The following is a 15,917-nucleotide window of genomic DNA, read 5'->3' as shown; positions in this document are numbered from 1 at the left end:
GTGTGTGTGTGTGTATGGGCGGTAACTACCTGGGTTGGAGAGGACAGGTCGGCCCGACTGAATCCAAACTGTCTGGCTGAGGCCCTTTTGTCAAACAAGGACACATCACAACCCTGTGAAAGATGAATGGAATTAACTTGATCATATTAGCAAAAAAGATATACAAAAGCAAGGATTAGGAGAATAATAATAATAATAATAATAATAATAATAATAATAAGTAGCATGCATTAAATACGTAAATCAAACATCTGAGAACCTCAAATAAAGCAGCAGCAGATGACCGCAGTGTTCTTAAAAGTAAATGGTGATAGAGGGAGGTATCAATGTAGCTTGGTGTTAGCTCATTTAAAATGTGTATATAATAAGAAAGGGGATCAATCAATTCTAAATGTTACAGGAAGCAACTGCAGGGCAGCTGAAACCGGACTAATGTGTTTTCTCCTCTTAGGTCCGGTCAATCGTTGAGCAGCAGTTTTAAAATTAAAATCTCTGTTATTTTTAGAGACCAGTAAACAGCGCTGCAATGATCAAAGAGGCTAGAAATAAAGATGTCAGCCAGCTTCTCAGCATCTTCTTGATTTGTGAATGGTTTAGCACCAGCTATGGAAAACCATGTTTTTGTCACCTTATTTACAAACATGTTACTGTGGAACTTGAATCTTCAACTTGCATGTGAGATTACATCCAGACTTTTCACCTCCGATTTAATTCAGGATGTTTCATTTCGTGCCCAATAATGTACGTATTTATGGCTAAACAAAAAAGTGCTGGTTGAAAAATGTCAGCTGGACAGACCAACCCTTCTGGATTATTTCATTAAGATGTCAACGGTCAATCATTTCAGATGCTGCACTTAGATAAAAAAAAGAACAATGACCTTATTGTCACCCGATTCAACTCTGAGGTCATTGACTATTATCAAATAACACAATAGATGTACGATGAGGAACCAAAGCAGAGAATGTTGTGTCACGTTCACCAAGTCCCCCTGGATATTGATTATTCAACCTAACTCTGGGCAAACAGCCACCTTTAGCTGTGCAGGTTTATGATAAGCTCAGCGTTCTGAGGACACGTCAGAGCAGAAACATGGTCACAAGTACGAGATCGCAAACGAGTGGCTCAACTGGAGCAAAAGTGCACCCCAGTTGAAAACACTCAATGTGTGCTGTTATGCTCCAGTGGAGACAGACATCATCATCCGTAAAAGAGATGATATGGAGTTAAACACACATTTCCAGGACCAAAGCTGTAAACAAATAATGTGGTACGATGTGTGCCAACAACACAGAGGGGTGGCTACGTTCCAGTTTTCCAGTGACACACTCCAAGAAACAAAAGTTCAATTTCTCGCATGGCTGCACTCTGAAGCTTATGCAGTCACATATATAAGCCTGGAACAAGCTTCTGCCCTGAGGCGTCATCTGCTCTCCAAGACTGATTTACCTGGTCGGGGAAGTCATTGCCATCGATCTCATCGCTGTTGGACTGACCTCCAGGACTCTGAACCTCGATGCCATGGCTCTCCAAGATGGCTGCTTCTTCAAAAACACAAACGTCATCATAACATACCAACCCATACAACAACACACTCAGAAGCAGTGACACCAAGCTAGCTGAACGCTACTGAAAATATAAAACTGCAAAATGAGGCTTACAGAAAGCAAAGACCAACCAGCTGGTCAACAAGTGTCCATGTCTCTCATACTAACTTAAATGATTTTTGCGTTTTTAGAGACTTCTACTACACCAGCACATTTTCAGACTAATCTCCATTTTCGTCAGCTGTTTTACAGAATACTATATACCAGTATCCTGTGAGGTTCCAGAAATATTTTGTGAACTACCAATCATCACTCAACTTTCCACCAGCATGGGTCAATGAGATAATGACATAATTTTCATATTTGGATGAACCATTTTCATTTAACAGACATAAATGACACAATTCATTGATTCATTAGCCTCAGTTATATCATGAGTACCATGAACAAAATTCACTCCTACTACCACAAACACATACAGGTAGATATTACCAATGTTAGCGCGTCTCTTTATGTCTTTGCGGCGGTTGGCAAACCAGTTGTAGACTTTCAGAGAAGTTACTCGCTCCAGATCAGACAGCTTCTTTCCTACAACACATAAATCACAGATATGCTCAGCATCATCACCATCTTCACTGTCATCTTCACCTTCTCATTCTGGGATCATTTTAATACATCACTCAAACCTATTTAATTTCACCGTTTGAAAAGTATCTTTAAAGTCACCCCAAGTTCTTCTTTTGACTAGATGATAAGATGATTTAGTTTATGACAAAGCTCAAATCTAAAATACTGCTTTGATATAATTTTTTCAATTATGATTCTCAGAATCCTCAGTGGATTTAGGCTGTGCCACTTAAGCTCATATCACAGCAAGTGTTTTTTGTTGTTGTTTTTTTACATAAAATAAAAAAATAGATAAAATGAAATTATAACGTTTCGGGTTTTGCGTTCCACCCATGAACCGACGTTCCTGAACCGGTTAGAACAAAAGATATAGTTCCTGAACCGGTTAATATAATAAATATAATGTAATTATAAATATGTAGGTGCCGTAATTTGCGCACCATAAAACGCGCTTAAAAGCCTTAAAACTTCTCAAAAATCAACGCTGCTCCTTTTAACATGAAGTGTCTAAGGTGTACACTGAGTTCCAAAATCTGTGAAAATGTTTTTCTGTGATTTTAGTCAGCGATTCGCCAAATCGGCCATTGTCCGCCGACATAGGACGTATTACGTCACTACGTATGCCGGCAGCGATGGACCAATTAGAGAACATCCCGCGAGGCTACGTCCGGCACACATCCGGTAGCTAGCGGTACACGGTATAATGGGAGCGATGGATGAGAGACAGTGAACACACGTTTACGAGGACTGGGAGGCAGCGAGCGAGTTACTCCACAATAAGTGTGTGGATTATGGATCCTGGACTAACGTGTCTGCTTCAACTTTTGTCCGATGTTTCGCAAAAGCCAGCATCTTTACTAGGATCCACCCAGAAACCAGACGGTCAGCGATAGTGATACCGAGCTATTCAATGCAGACTGAAGATGAGGACTTTGAAGGATTTAGCACAGATTTATCAAAAAATACAGAAATAAACACACATTTAAAAATAATGTCGGTGTATTTTTTATATTTTAAATACGTAGTACAATACAGTTCAACCACAGTCACCTTTTTGCTTCCGTTAACAAGTATGCACCGAACAATAAAGTGCGCCGTGTGTTCTGTGGAAGTACAGAAATAAACTCTGTTATTTAGACTGTGCCTCTTTATATAATGAGCCGAATAGTGCGCAAAATACAGTTACTTAAGGACTTTTAAATTGGCAATCAAAACAATTAGTTTATATACTATAAACTATAATTATAGACATATCCCTACCCTACAGTAAACAGTACCACAGCACTACACCTCTGCTTTATGAGTTATTTCACTGTAGTTAAGACTTATGCCTCCTTCTTAGACACTACATGAAATAAGACAAGAATAACTTCCACCATGTCATTTATTGCTGAACAACAGATCTTCATTGTGCTTCTCCCATAGCTCAACATTGCTACAAAGTGCTGGCAGTACAGGAACACACTGCACTGAAAATGACTGCAGCCAATGACTTAATGTCTAAATCATACATTTTTAAGATTGACATACTGCAGTGTTTACCTGTTATGATTAAATTGTGACTGGGAGACCTCCCTTTTCTTAACTGCTGCTGATAGCCGCTATCAGAACTCAATTCTCACATTCCCTTCCTCAGCATGTTCATGGTAGGATGAAAAAATAAAACAAGATGTATTCACTCCATCCTGCTATAGAAGGTAAAAGGCAATGGATGGCAATCGAGTCTTAAAAGGTGGACTTGGTGAACCAGTATATAAAGTCGATATTATTAGTCGTCAACAGTCTCTCAGTATGATCTCTTCACTGAACCAGTTACTTTTGAAGAATGTGGCCACACATCGGTTATGTGACAATGAACCGTTCTCAACTCACTTAGTCATTCATTCATGTTTTAAACTACCTGGTTTCTGAATGACAGCATTGCAGGCGGTAGCGATCTCCTCTCTCTTGGCCTCATCGGGATACTGGTTATCACTGAAGTAGCTGCACAGAAACACACAAAGTCAACTAAATATCATTTTTAGTTAAATTTTCTGCCATTCCACACCTCCTCCTTTTCAATATCTTTTTGATAGCTCCTCGTTCTTTTCCTCACCTCTCCATAACAGCTAAACACTCCTTCCTCCAGGTGAATCTGCTTCCTCGCCGCAGACGGAAACCAGCGGTAGAGGAGCCAAATTGAGGTGGGTGTTGTTGCCAGTCAATCATGTCATCTAGAGCCAATGGAGCAGCTCGCATAGCCAGGGTAGCGCCTGAGGTACCAAACAAGAAACGGCTTTTATCACATCTGCTCAGTGGATGAATGAAAGATGAATCTCAATGGAGTGAGATTTTAGTGTGATTTTTCACATATTTCCTCAGCTCTGTGACTCCTATGAAGAGATCTGAGCATTCCTTGCTGCATTAGAATATCCGTCGACGCTGGTGGTGGACATTGTCAACTCGGGCCACGTCAGATCTGTACAGAATTCTTTAGATGAACGCTCATATTTTTTGGCAAAGTTTTATGTTGGATGCCCTTCATGCCACAACCATCTGCATTTATCTGGGCTTGGGACCGGCCTACAAGTTGACACTGGCTTGTGCCCCCATAGGACTGCATTATGCGCATTTGATGGGTTTACAGTTTATCAGCAGGATTTTGTCAAGATTCACATACGACATCCTGACCTTAATTTATTTTACAGCTTTGACCTACTGACCTATTTACTGTGATTGAACATTGACATCATTGTGTGACGTCATGACCAGCTACCTTCAATTAGCTCAGAATGCAGCTGCTCGAATACTGACTGGAACTGGGAGGACAGATCACGTCTCTCCTGTCCTAGAATCCTGACATTGGCTCCTGATTAAATTTAGAATAAAATTCAAAATCCTCATGATCACATATAAAGCTCTTCACTGTAAGGCACTTTCTTACATTGAAGATCTCATTGAAGTATATCACCCTCCCAGGGCTTTTCGATCTGAGGATGCAGGATTTCTGATAACCTGCAGGTCTTTAGTAGAACAGGAGGCAGGAGCTTTAGCTATTTGGCTCCTCTACTCTGGACGGATCTCCCGTCCTCGGTCCAGGGGGCTGACATCCTTAGCTTAGTCAAGAGTAGACTAAAAACACTCCTCTTCGATAGAACCTACAATTTGAAATAACATAGTTTCTACTCAATTTGCAAGATACTGCTACCGTCTTTGTGCTTCTGCTCGACAGGTGGGTAACAAGCATGGACAACAGGAAGTCCAAAGACCTGGAAATCCCGGCCCCACTTCAGCAACAACAGCACAACATGGGACTGGAATTTCAATCTGGCCTATCTGCTACACACACACTCCCTCTCTCTCTCTCTCTCTCTGTCCCTTGCCCATCATAATCCCCCATCTTATTTATTTTTCACCCAACTGGTCAAGGCGGATGACCACCGTCCAGAGCCTGGGTCCTGCCTCGAGTTTCTTCCTCAATGAGGGAGTATTTCCCCGCCACCGTCGCTTATGCTTGCTCTGGAGGGTTCTGTTGGTCTTTTAAATTGACAACTAAAGCAAGTAGTTTATATACTATAGACTATAATTATAGATGTCCCTAGCCTATTAAACAGTACCACAGCACTACACCAATGCTCTATGAACGTTATTTCACTGTAGTTAAGGCTTATGCCTCGTTCTTAGACACTACATGAATTAAGACAAGAATAACTTCCACCATGTCATTTATTGCTGAACAACAGATCTTCATTGTGCTTCTTCCATAGCTCAATATTGCTACAAAGCGCTGACAGTGCGGGAACACACTGCTCTGAAAATCACTGCAGCCAATGAGTTAATGTCTAAATCATACATTTTTAGATTGACATACTGCAGTGTTTACCTGTTATGATTAAATGGTGACTGGGAGACTTCCCTTTTCTTAACTGCTGCTGATAGCCGCTACTTCCCTCTGCTCTCATCCCGCGTCCAGTGAATGACAGGAAGTGAAACATGAGGTCAAATATTTTTTTCAAGAACGAAAAAAACCCCAGTATTAACCGGTTAACAATTATTTTCTGTTCCGATTCTGTTCCGGAACATTAAAGAATATAAAGTTTTCGGTTTCGTTTTCGTTCCATGACCTGGTTCAAAGCCCTGATTGAACCAAATGGAACGTATAGTTTAAGCCATGACAGTTTAAGATTACCTTAGAAGTGAATATATGCTATGGTTTTATTTTTCAGCTTATTTCACAACCACACACTGAGATAAATAATTCTTATTATTCTGCACCAATACATTCGAGCTGTCAATCTGGACGGGCTGCTGACAATGTCCAATTCATATACTGATTTTGTATTGCAAATTCTAAGATAAGAGCTACTTATCAACAGATAGGTAGTTCTTTCCATAGGTATGAATAACCTGATATTGCTCAATGTTGAGAAACAGTTAAAACGACACTGCCAGTCATGCATTGAAGCCAAGGACTTGTTACAGAAAAACAGGTTGCCCTGGATATATGAAAATGGTTGATAACCATATTGTGAGGAAAATACATGTTCTTTCAGAACTGTTTGTCAAACATCAGCATATTGTTAATATGCAGCGAGTTTTTGTGTTTGAACAAACTTCAAAATGAATTTGGTGTAAGAGAACCGTAGATGCAATGAGAGTCATGGTCTCTACAGTAAGAGTCATCCCAATTTAGGGCCTTTGTACTTTGACTCACTGAGAGTCCAGATGAAAGTTGGTTCACAATGAATCGGTGAATCACAGCTCCCAATCTGGAAGGATTATAAAGAGATACTGTGTTTTCTGCTATACCTTGGAATCCTGATCTGAACATTAATATTTGGGCATTTTTGTCTTTAAATGGCCAAATATAGTTGTAGGAGGCTGTGCCATACTATGATTGCACTGTAAACAGGTGTATAGAGATAAGCAAGCGACCACTCCACAAACACATAGGGCAGCAAAGGAGAGCAACCACATATTGTCCAAAATGCAATGTCTTGGCATCTCAACCCAGAAAGTTTCATAGCTGCTCACACCTCGAGTCAAATGAAACTGAAAAAAGGCAGGAATTAACTAGTTTATGATTAGAATTTGGATGCCAACTACCTCATCTTAATTGGTGTGAACTGAGCTTTGAAATAGCACATTCGGCGTGTAAATTTGACCAATTTATTATTAGGGATGCAGCATGATGATGATACTCAATGTAATGACTGCTTGTATTATTGCTCATTAGTACTGATTTTTGAAAAAATATCTATTTTAAAACAAAAGGCTCTGATGGTGAAGGACTGTGACCTGGGTTGGTTTTCTCCAGCTGATACCAGCGGAAGAAGGCTCGTTTCTTCTGCTCGCTGAGATCTGATCCCTGCTGCAGGAGCCAGTGAGAGATCCGACTCTGGCTGATCCCTGGAAGAGGAGGAAAGGAGTGAAATAAGTAAACTGGATGCTCGCTGGTATGACAACTCTTTCCAGTGGTGATTCACTGGACTTGAACCAAGCAGAGAACAGAGATGATACTCACCAGTTACCTGAGCAACCACAGCCTGGGAGATCCTCCTATTTGCCAGAAAGGACTTAATCTCCTCTTTGATCACAGCGCTTTCCCTCCTACAAGTAGAGCAGAGAATCTATTGTTAACCATACAGTACAATATTGTTCACATCTGAAATAGTCTGACTTCACAAGGTAGCTACTACTGCATATGAAGCGGCTGCCTTTCACTTGCATAAGCGATTGCGGTATTGTTGAAGCTGAAGATGTCCTGCAATCCAGGTCCTGCTGCATCATTCACAGCTCTCTTCCTGCTTTGATTTTCACACACCCTCAAATCAATACCACTCTGATTGCTGCCAACTGATTACAGACTACCAAGGTGGCATTGTTGTATGTTTGTATACAGTGTGAGTGTGTCTAGGCAGTAATCCTTGCATTATATTCAGAAGCAGTGTTTGCTACAGGGCAGGTTTTGTTGATGATCAGGCTACCTGCATGAACAACAGCTCTATGGTGCAGCAATCAAATGCATACATTGCTAGTAGGTTTAAAAACTATACTTTAATAGAAAATAAATTATAGAAATTGCCCTCATTCCCATGAAGATATTGGATAGTTTCAGATTTTTTTTTATCACATTCTTTGGGTCCGTAGGGACTTCTTGTGGGAAAAAGAGGGTGGCCGGTTCAAATCCAGCATGTTCAAAAGCATGGAGTGTGAACAGGTAGCTAGAGATACCAGTTCACACCCACCAAGACACAATTCCCAACTGATCCCAAGTGGCTGTCCATCACTCCACTATGTCCGGATTTTTATGTCCATGGTCTTTGTGTAGATATTTCAGGCCTATGCATATGCAAGAAGAATTTCTCTCTCTTTAGCATGGTGGAGTTACTATCCCTTCGCTTTTGCGTAGAACGTTTTGTAAAGGTCTCAATCAACTATCAAAAAAAAACCCATGCCTATAAACATGCTCCGATTTTCCTTGGTATAAGTTCAAGTAAATACAAGTCTTATCTGGTCTTACCTCATCAAGTCCTCCACCTTCTCATCAACATCAATGTCTTCTTCACTTGTGTCAAACCCGTAACCTGGTGCCACCACGCTGCCACTGACCACACCAAGAGGAAATCGAGGAGGAGAAAGTTTCCCATTGGTGACAGCGATGAGACCATTCTGAGCTACCGAGGCTATGGTTACAGGAGAGGCTATTGGAATTGGTAAGGGTGGGGAAGTGGTGTCAAAGTTGTTGTTAGGTGACAATGAGAGTTGGGTGTCAGGGAAACTTGTCTGAGTTGCAGTAGAAATCATAAAGGAAGAGGCAGCGATGGTGTTAGAAGAGGTCAAGGATGATGAAGGGGGCATGTAGGAAGATTTCTGAATCAGTTTCTGTCCATGTTTGTGGTCAAGATGGTCAAGGGTGTCCAGGGCATGGACAACCTCCACCTGAGAGATCCCAGTCTTCCTTAACCTCTGGAGGAGGTCAATCTGCTCGATGGTGAAACGAGGCTCCTCACACTGCTGGAACATCCTGAGGAAAATGTCACAACATTAATGAACAAGTAAAATGGTAAGATGACACTCAGCACATTTACCTCCTCTTCATTGCACAGGTATATTTCAGACTGTTGTATTTAACTCATATTTTCCAAGGTGCCAAGGTAATCTGGTACTTCTGTACATGATCACCTGACACAAGTACAGGTCAATCCAATAAGTTCTGCCCCAACCCCCACCAAGCAGTATGTGCATTTCTAACACTCAACTCCCAATCTTATTCTTGTTTGTGTGAGCATCTCAGGACATCAAGCTTCGTACCTTTCATCATGGATGATAAAGCAAAGACAAGTAAAAATAGTGGCAGCGGTGCCCGTCTGGTTGAGAGTTCCTTGAAATGTCTTCTTCTCCTCAAGTATTAAATTACAAGGAGTGTTGTGGAAAATTTCTTTTGACTAAATAAGGTGCCTAACTAAAGTGAAAGTAGAGAATTTAGAGGGCATCATATATCGTATCAACCAGCTGTGACAATTAACACGGGGTACAACAATGGTTACTAAATGATCCATGACTAATACAAGTAACAACAAACTTTCACAAAGAACATAGTATTTTGCTCACACAGGAGCAAAATCTTACTGTAAACTACTGTAATATGCATTTGAAGACGAAGAAGAAGAAGCTTTAGAGAGTATAATTTTATTGATGCCTTAAGGAGGTCCGTCAGGGAAATTAACATCTCCGTCACACGCAGCACAGTGACTACACATAACACAGAAAAAACCAGCACATACAAAGTAGTACCAACATCAAATAGAAAGAGTAATAAATAACCCGTCAAGAATATACAAATAGAAAATCATAAGTAGGCATAGAAATTAAAAATATATAAATAATAAATAAACAAACAGGCCTAGTTTGTTAGGCATGGGTATTTATTGTCATTTGATGACTTTATTGTCTTTATCATCTTTATTATCATTATACAATTATACAACAAAATTGTGAGGTCAGATTGAGAATTGGTCAGGCTGCTGCACACTGGGTGCACTTGTCACTGTTGGCCAACATGACCTAAGTGTCCTTAGATGTACGTTAAATATGATTAAGTGCTTTTATTCTTATTAACTGCAACATGGTATTATGTGGTTTTAATGGTTTTGTGGTGATTTTAAAGGTGCAGTATTTGTGGCGAACAGACTTTAAGTCAAGTGAATTGATGTGAACCTTATTATTTTTACATTAATTTTTTTTAAAATCAGCATAATTGAGAAGGACTTGAAACAACCTGTACCTGTATTGTATTAAATAATGTGTTGTATGTAGAAACCAATGTTTTCAGGTGAGGTTTCTGCCTGGAAGCATTAAGTGAGGAACCTAATGGAAATAAAAAAGAGCGTGTCAGAATTTTGATTACCAGTAAGCACATCAGCACGTCATTCACATAAGCATGGTGGCTTAGCCAGAGATAATTTGTGAAAACAGTACAAAAAAAATGAAAAAAGTCAGTCCGTTTTTTTGTTATGAACAGCAGTGGCGAGCACAGAAGAACTGGATATTAAAAATAAAACATTAGTTTATAAGCTTAAAATAAATTTGTATTAACTATGTATTATTAAAATGTATTAATAAACTACAACACAGAACTGGTAATGGTTTTTGGTTTAAGTTAATTAAACATACGCCGTTTTTTTACTTATGTTGTGTCTCCTGGAACCAATAAATGGTGTAGGGTGAGGTATACCTGTATATAAAATAGAACTTACAAATAATAAATTAGTGGTCAGTGTTTCTAAAGTCTGAATCCATTCCCCATTCACAGCAGAATAAGTGGAACCAGGTAAGTCATGTAAGAGTGATAGAAAAACATCAAATGTTCAAATAAAATATTTAAATAATCCTTCAGATGGTTGGGTGATAAATGTGACATTCCTAAAAAAGTCAAAATTTGAACACGTTCAAGAAAGTGGGCCCAAACCAGCTATTTCAGGCGATGCAAAATTCTTTACTGGAATGATGATCCTACTGAAAATTCAGTACGTTTGACCAGGAGGCAATTTTACATCCTGTAGAATTGTCAATATTATACTGGTCAACAGCTACAAAAGACTAGCTAGAACAACTGTAACAAATCACAAGAAGACAAAAAACATAAATAAAAACAGTGAAAATCCACCATCAGCATCGCAGTGCACATGTTTCTTAAACCTCAAGATACACCTGTCTTATTCTGACAGGAAACATCAAATACAAGCGCTATTCAGTTCAAGATGATTATCAGCCACATCACACTATGCCTGCATTGTTTCTGTAAATCCGTTGCTTGTGAGCGCACAATTTAAATGTCACTCAGGAGAGATGAACTCCAACAACGAGAACTATTCTATACATCGCAGAAAGGCAATAAAAGAATGCAAATATGTTAAATAGGTTTTTTGCAAAAAGAACCAGCCATAAATGGTTTCAAAAATGGGGTCGGGTGTAACGTACATTCACATTTCTACTTGTGATTTACAGACGCATTTCATCTCGTTTTAGACAAGTTCTCTCCCACTGAGCTTCACAAAGAAAAACACAAATGAGACAATCACAGAACAAAATGGAGGAACTGTCACATCTCTCTGCTTCCTGCAGATTTACAGTACACACACTCACAAACACACAGTCACACAAACACAGTCACACAAACACACAGTAAGTCATCAGAGCTCAGCAGCTGCTCTCCAGATATGAAGTGCATTCCTCCACAGCGAGTAAGGCTTTTATTATAGAGGATATCTACAGCACCAACATACATATAATGTAAACCGAATACAGTCACGAATCTCATGTTTTCAGAGAATTAATACAGTCCAGGTGACTTAAATGGTGAAATAGCTGTTTTACATCTAAATTTGAGTTTTGATAAACCACATATTTTTTTCATTTCCAAAAAGAACATCATAATAACAGCGAATAGACCAAACAGGGAATGAAAATAGGAGAAGAGAGGAAGATAAATGGAGAAATTAGCTAACCTATCTGTCTCAATGCTTTTCTTTCTGACACCAAGAAGAGAAACAGGCCACAGTAGAGAATCAGAGTCAGCAGACGTGTCAACACGTCTATAGAGGAGGAGGGGGAGTGTGTATTCATCAGTATGTGTGTGTGTGTGTGTGTGTCTTAGGAAAACAGCCAAAAAGAATTTACATTTTGAGCAGCTAAGCTCCAAGCTTTCTCTTACTGCCGCAAAACATGAGTCACACTCTTTAAAGTAAATCAATAATAATAATACGTTTTCATTTCACAATGACTGATGAGAAATAGCGTTTTGGAAACTAATTACTTATAGAAACATATTTCAGTGCGGTACAACTCGATGTATAAAATGGATCCTTCTGCAACTATCCTGACAGATTCGGTTCGAGTAATTTCTTTATTAATCTTTATCTGTTTTTATTTTATTTTCATAGAAAAAAATTACAATCAAAGGATCTAACAACATTTTTTTTTCTGGAATTGAAGCCCTCTGTTTTAAAGTTGGACTTTGGTCCACATAAAGCAGGTTTCGTAACCACTCTCAACATAAAAGGTTTGGTGAAATTTGACTAACTTTTTCTGAACAGTTTTTGGTCCAAAACCAGAGCCAACACGCCTTTATTCAACAAATTCCAAATGACTACTCCTGTGTTAAACTAACCAACACTATAGAAAAGGCATGATTTGGAATAAAATTTCATCTGCAACTCAACAGCTGGAGTAAGCTGGGGCAGTGCTATTGGCAGTGAATCTCACATTCCATCATATATACCACCATTACACAGAAAGAAGGACAACAGACTGTGGGGGCCCTCCAGTCAAACATTTGTAGTCACCTAGAATCTATAATAATAATAATAATAATAGACCTTTATTATCCCACAGTGGGGAAATTTGTGAAATCTGGAGTGACATGTACACCTGCTGCTAATCAGAAACAGGCTCTGACCGACCAACACATCGGCTGCAACCATTCCATCCATTACTGGCCTATACATTCTAAAACAACAGGACGTCATCTGGAGCACAACGGACTTCGATCCCAGACAGCCTTACAGTGGTTTTGGGCTGACAGGATGCCATCGTTAGGCTTGTGTGTGGGGGGGGGGGGTGCCATGTTTTAGCTTTAGTTGGCTTAATAGCAAATCAGCAGTGCAAAGAAAAAGATTGTGTGCGGGATTATGTGCGTAGAATGGCTGGACTATTTGTGCAACAAAATGCAGATGGATGGGAATTCAAATAGCACTAAATGGCACTGTTGACAGCAGCAGGCCACATGTGTGTACAATCACTAGGTCACAACCATGACAAACTTTGGCTGTAGAGGTAACTGTTTCAAACTCACATAATCCTGACTACGCAGTCTTCAGACAGACACTGTGTGGCTGCAAGCTCTGTAGCTAATCCTGACCTGACCTCTGACCTTTTTGTATAGCAGAGACCTAGAAGACCTAAAAGAGTAGAACAATGTAATACATAAACAAGGGGTTCAAATTTACACTCATTTGTATGGTTGGTTTGTGTCATTTGCTCCTTGCTAATTTTCAATGATTATCTTAAATCAACAGATGATAAAAAAACAATGAGACGATACCAAATGAATTCGTAATACCAACAGTAATTTGTGTCCAAAATCAGCATTGATAACAGCTGCTGTTATCTGCTGAGCAGTAACGCTCCTCTTTGATTGGCAGAACTTCTAGCATTCATAGGACAGCTGTTAACACACTGTAATACAGTGTATTACAGTGTAATACGGTGTATTACAGTGTATTAATACAGAGCTGACTGCCGAACACCGGCACACTGTTGTCAGGTTTGGAGTCCATCATGCATTGGATGTTTTACAATTGATTTGTCATATACGGGCATTTGAGGGTGCTGTTGTAGCAGTGACCAACCAGAATCTGAGATAATGAATGGGTGACAGTGAATATGATTCTGGGTAATTACACATTGTTGACTAGAACCAAGGGAAACCCAACTTTTTCTGTTTGGGCCCCAAATCCCCCACAACTTTCTTGATGAGAAATTTTATCGCTGGCTATTTAACTGACTCTAATATCTTGTGTTTACAGTTTGGCCTTTAATATATAATGATTTCCTTTAGCTGCTACTCTTACGTTACTGTTCATAATTACTTATTTTTCCAATTGTTACGTGTTATTTTTTAATTAGATTACTGTACTTTAATTGATTGTTTTATATTTTATTTGTTGCCTGAATTAAAGAGTAAAATACTTTTTAATCACTGGTTTTTCGTGTTATTATACAGCATGCCAAACAAGCATCACCCGTTATGTTGCCCCAGCAGTGGCATTCTTCCAAATGTCATTATCTCCCCAATCTGTTTTCCATTGCTACTGGAGATGACCCTGGCCCACACTGGACCAGAAGCTGCGAACACTCCGGACAAGTCAACAGTTCATCACAGGGTTCCAGCCTTCATGTGTATTACTGTGTATTACACAAATCAGTCACCAAATGTCAAGAATCATGACAAAACCTACCGTGTATAAATACAAGATAAATTTTAAAATTGAAAAAATAAGTGATGCCTGTTACATCTCAGTCAAACAACAACACACACCGAACCAGGTGTTCACTTTAGCTGTGTTATTTATGTCTGTCCAACCTGTTGAAGATAACCCGCATCGATCCTCTTGAAAAACCAGTGTCCAGCATGGAAACCACGTGTGTGGGCTGGTTGAGACGTGACCCACCACATAAAAGTCATTGCATGCCCACGGGACAACTTTTAAACACAAAATGGAACACACACACACACACACACACACACACTCACACACACACACACACACACACACACACACACACACACACACACACACACACACACACATAGAGATGCCTCAGACAACGGTGTCGTGGTGTCAAATGTCAACACATGCAGTTTTTAGTCGGTAACAACATGAAGACGTAATGGAATTTAATTTTGCTCCGCTTGTGGTTCAATTCAACATGCCCGATAGATGAAGTCTTTTTTTTAAAGGGTTTTCGAATGAACAACCCCCCCGGTTCGGGACACATCTCACAAACTAATCATGACCACCACATAACAGAACATTTTACTCCATGCTCGCCCTTTGACGCGGACTGGAGCACACACTGGCTGCACAGCGCTGGAGAGGAACTGACCAACGGGAAAAGTTGTCCTTGTCTTTTACCAAGTGTTTCTCGGTGATCCAGATTCATGGCGCTTCAGAGGCTGACTGAGTGGGATATCGATACCAGAACATTAGTATCAGTTTAGGTTGGTGTGAATCTTCACCGCCAAGTAAAACGCCGCAGCACACTCGAATTGGTGAAGGAGTTTTCACTTCCCCGTACAGAGACAAGAAAATGCATCGGGCTAGCAGGACCGTCTGAAGACAGCACTAGTTGGAGCGGCGGGAATGAACTTACCTTAATATTCCAGACGAAGAGCCTCCACAGACGTTTTTTTAACCATATATCTATTGCCTTGGGCCACCCCGACACACAGACACTGACAGTTTTCCCAAAATGTCTCCCCTGTAATTGGGTTTCAATCCTCCGTCAGACAGATTCGCCTTTTGTCCGGTAGACAGACGCCATGTTGACACAACGACGCAAGGCACGATGGGAAACGAAGTTCAACAAAACTGACTGCTGTCACAGATGTGTTACTTCGTGGGGTGGCAAATGTTGTGTGGAAGATATCTCAGAATGTTGTTGTTGAATTGTGATTAAGTCACTAGAAACTTGCAGTGG

At 40.0% G+C, this 15,917-nt stretch overlaps 1 protein-coding gene across 3 annotated transcripts in view; it reads right to left on the bottom strand.

The window, feature by feature from the left end:
* LOC137597156 (homeobox-containing protein 1-like) overlaps positions 1–15,780 on the bottom strand; it is a 22,533-nt gene extending 6,753 nt beyond the window's left edge. The window contains exons 1-9 of one of the 3 annotated variants that reach the window (XM_068318129.1): positions 15,591–15,780; positions 8,677–9,180; positions 7,678–7,763; positions 7,452–7,562; positions 4,270–4,426; positions 4,075–4,157; positions 2,040–2,135; positions 1,450–1,544; positions 30–113 (exon numbers count right to left, since the gene is read on the bottom strand). In XM_068318129.1, the coding sequence (XP_068174230.1) occupies positions 30–113; positions 1,450–1,544; positions 2,040–2,135; positions 4,075–4,157; positions 4,270–4,426; positions 7,452–7,562; positions 7,678–7,763; positions 8,677–9,179 (1,215 nt within the window). In that variant the 5' untranslated portion in view covers position 9,180; positions 15,591–15,780. The remainder of the gene's footprint in view (positions 1–29; positions 114–1,449; positions 1,545–2,039; positions 2,136–4,074; positions 4,158–4,269; positions 4,427–7,451; positions 7,563–7,677; positions 7,764–8,676; positions 9,181–15,590) is intronic. The other 2 variants (XM_068318137.1, XM_068318144.1) reach the window with 2 other exon arrangements.
* Positions 15,781–15,917: the final 137 nt, after the last annotated feature.

Source organism: Antennarius striatus, chromosome 1 (genome assembly GCF_040054535.1).
Source record: "Antennarius striatus isolate MH-2024 chromosome 1, ASM4005453v1, whole genome shotgun sequence".
Lineage (NCBI taxonomy): Eukaryota > Metazoa > Chordata > Actinopteri > Lophiiformes > Antennariidae > Antennarius > Antennarius striatus.
The sequence above is the reverse complement of the archived record's forward strand: the minus strand, read 5'-3'. Positions and strand labels throughout refer to the sequence as shown.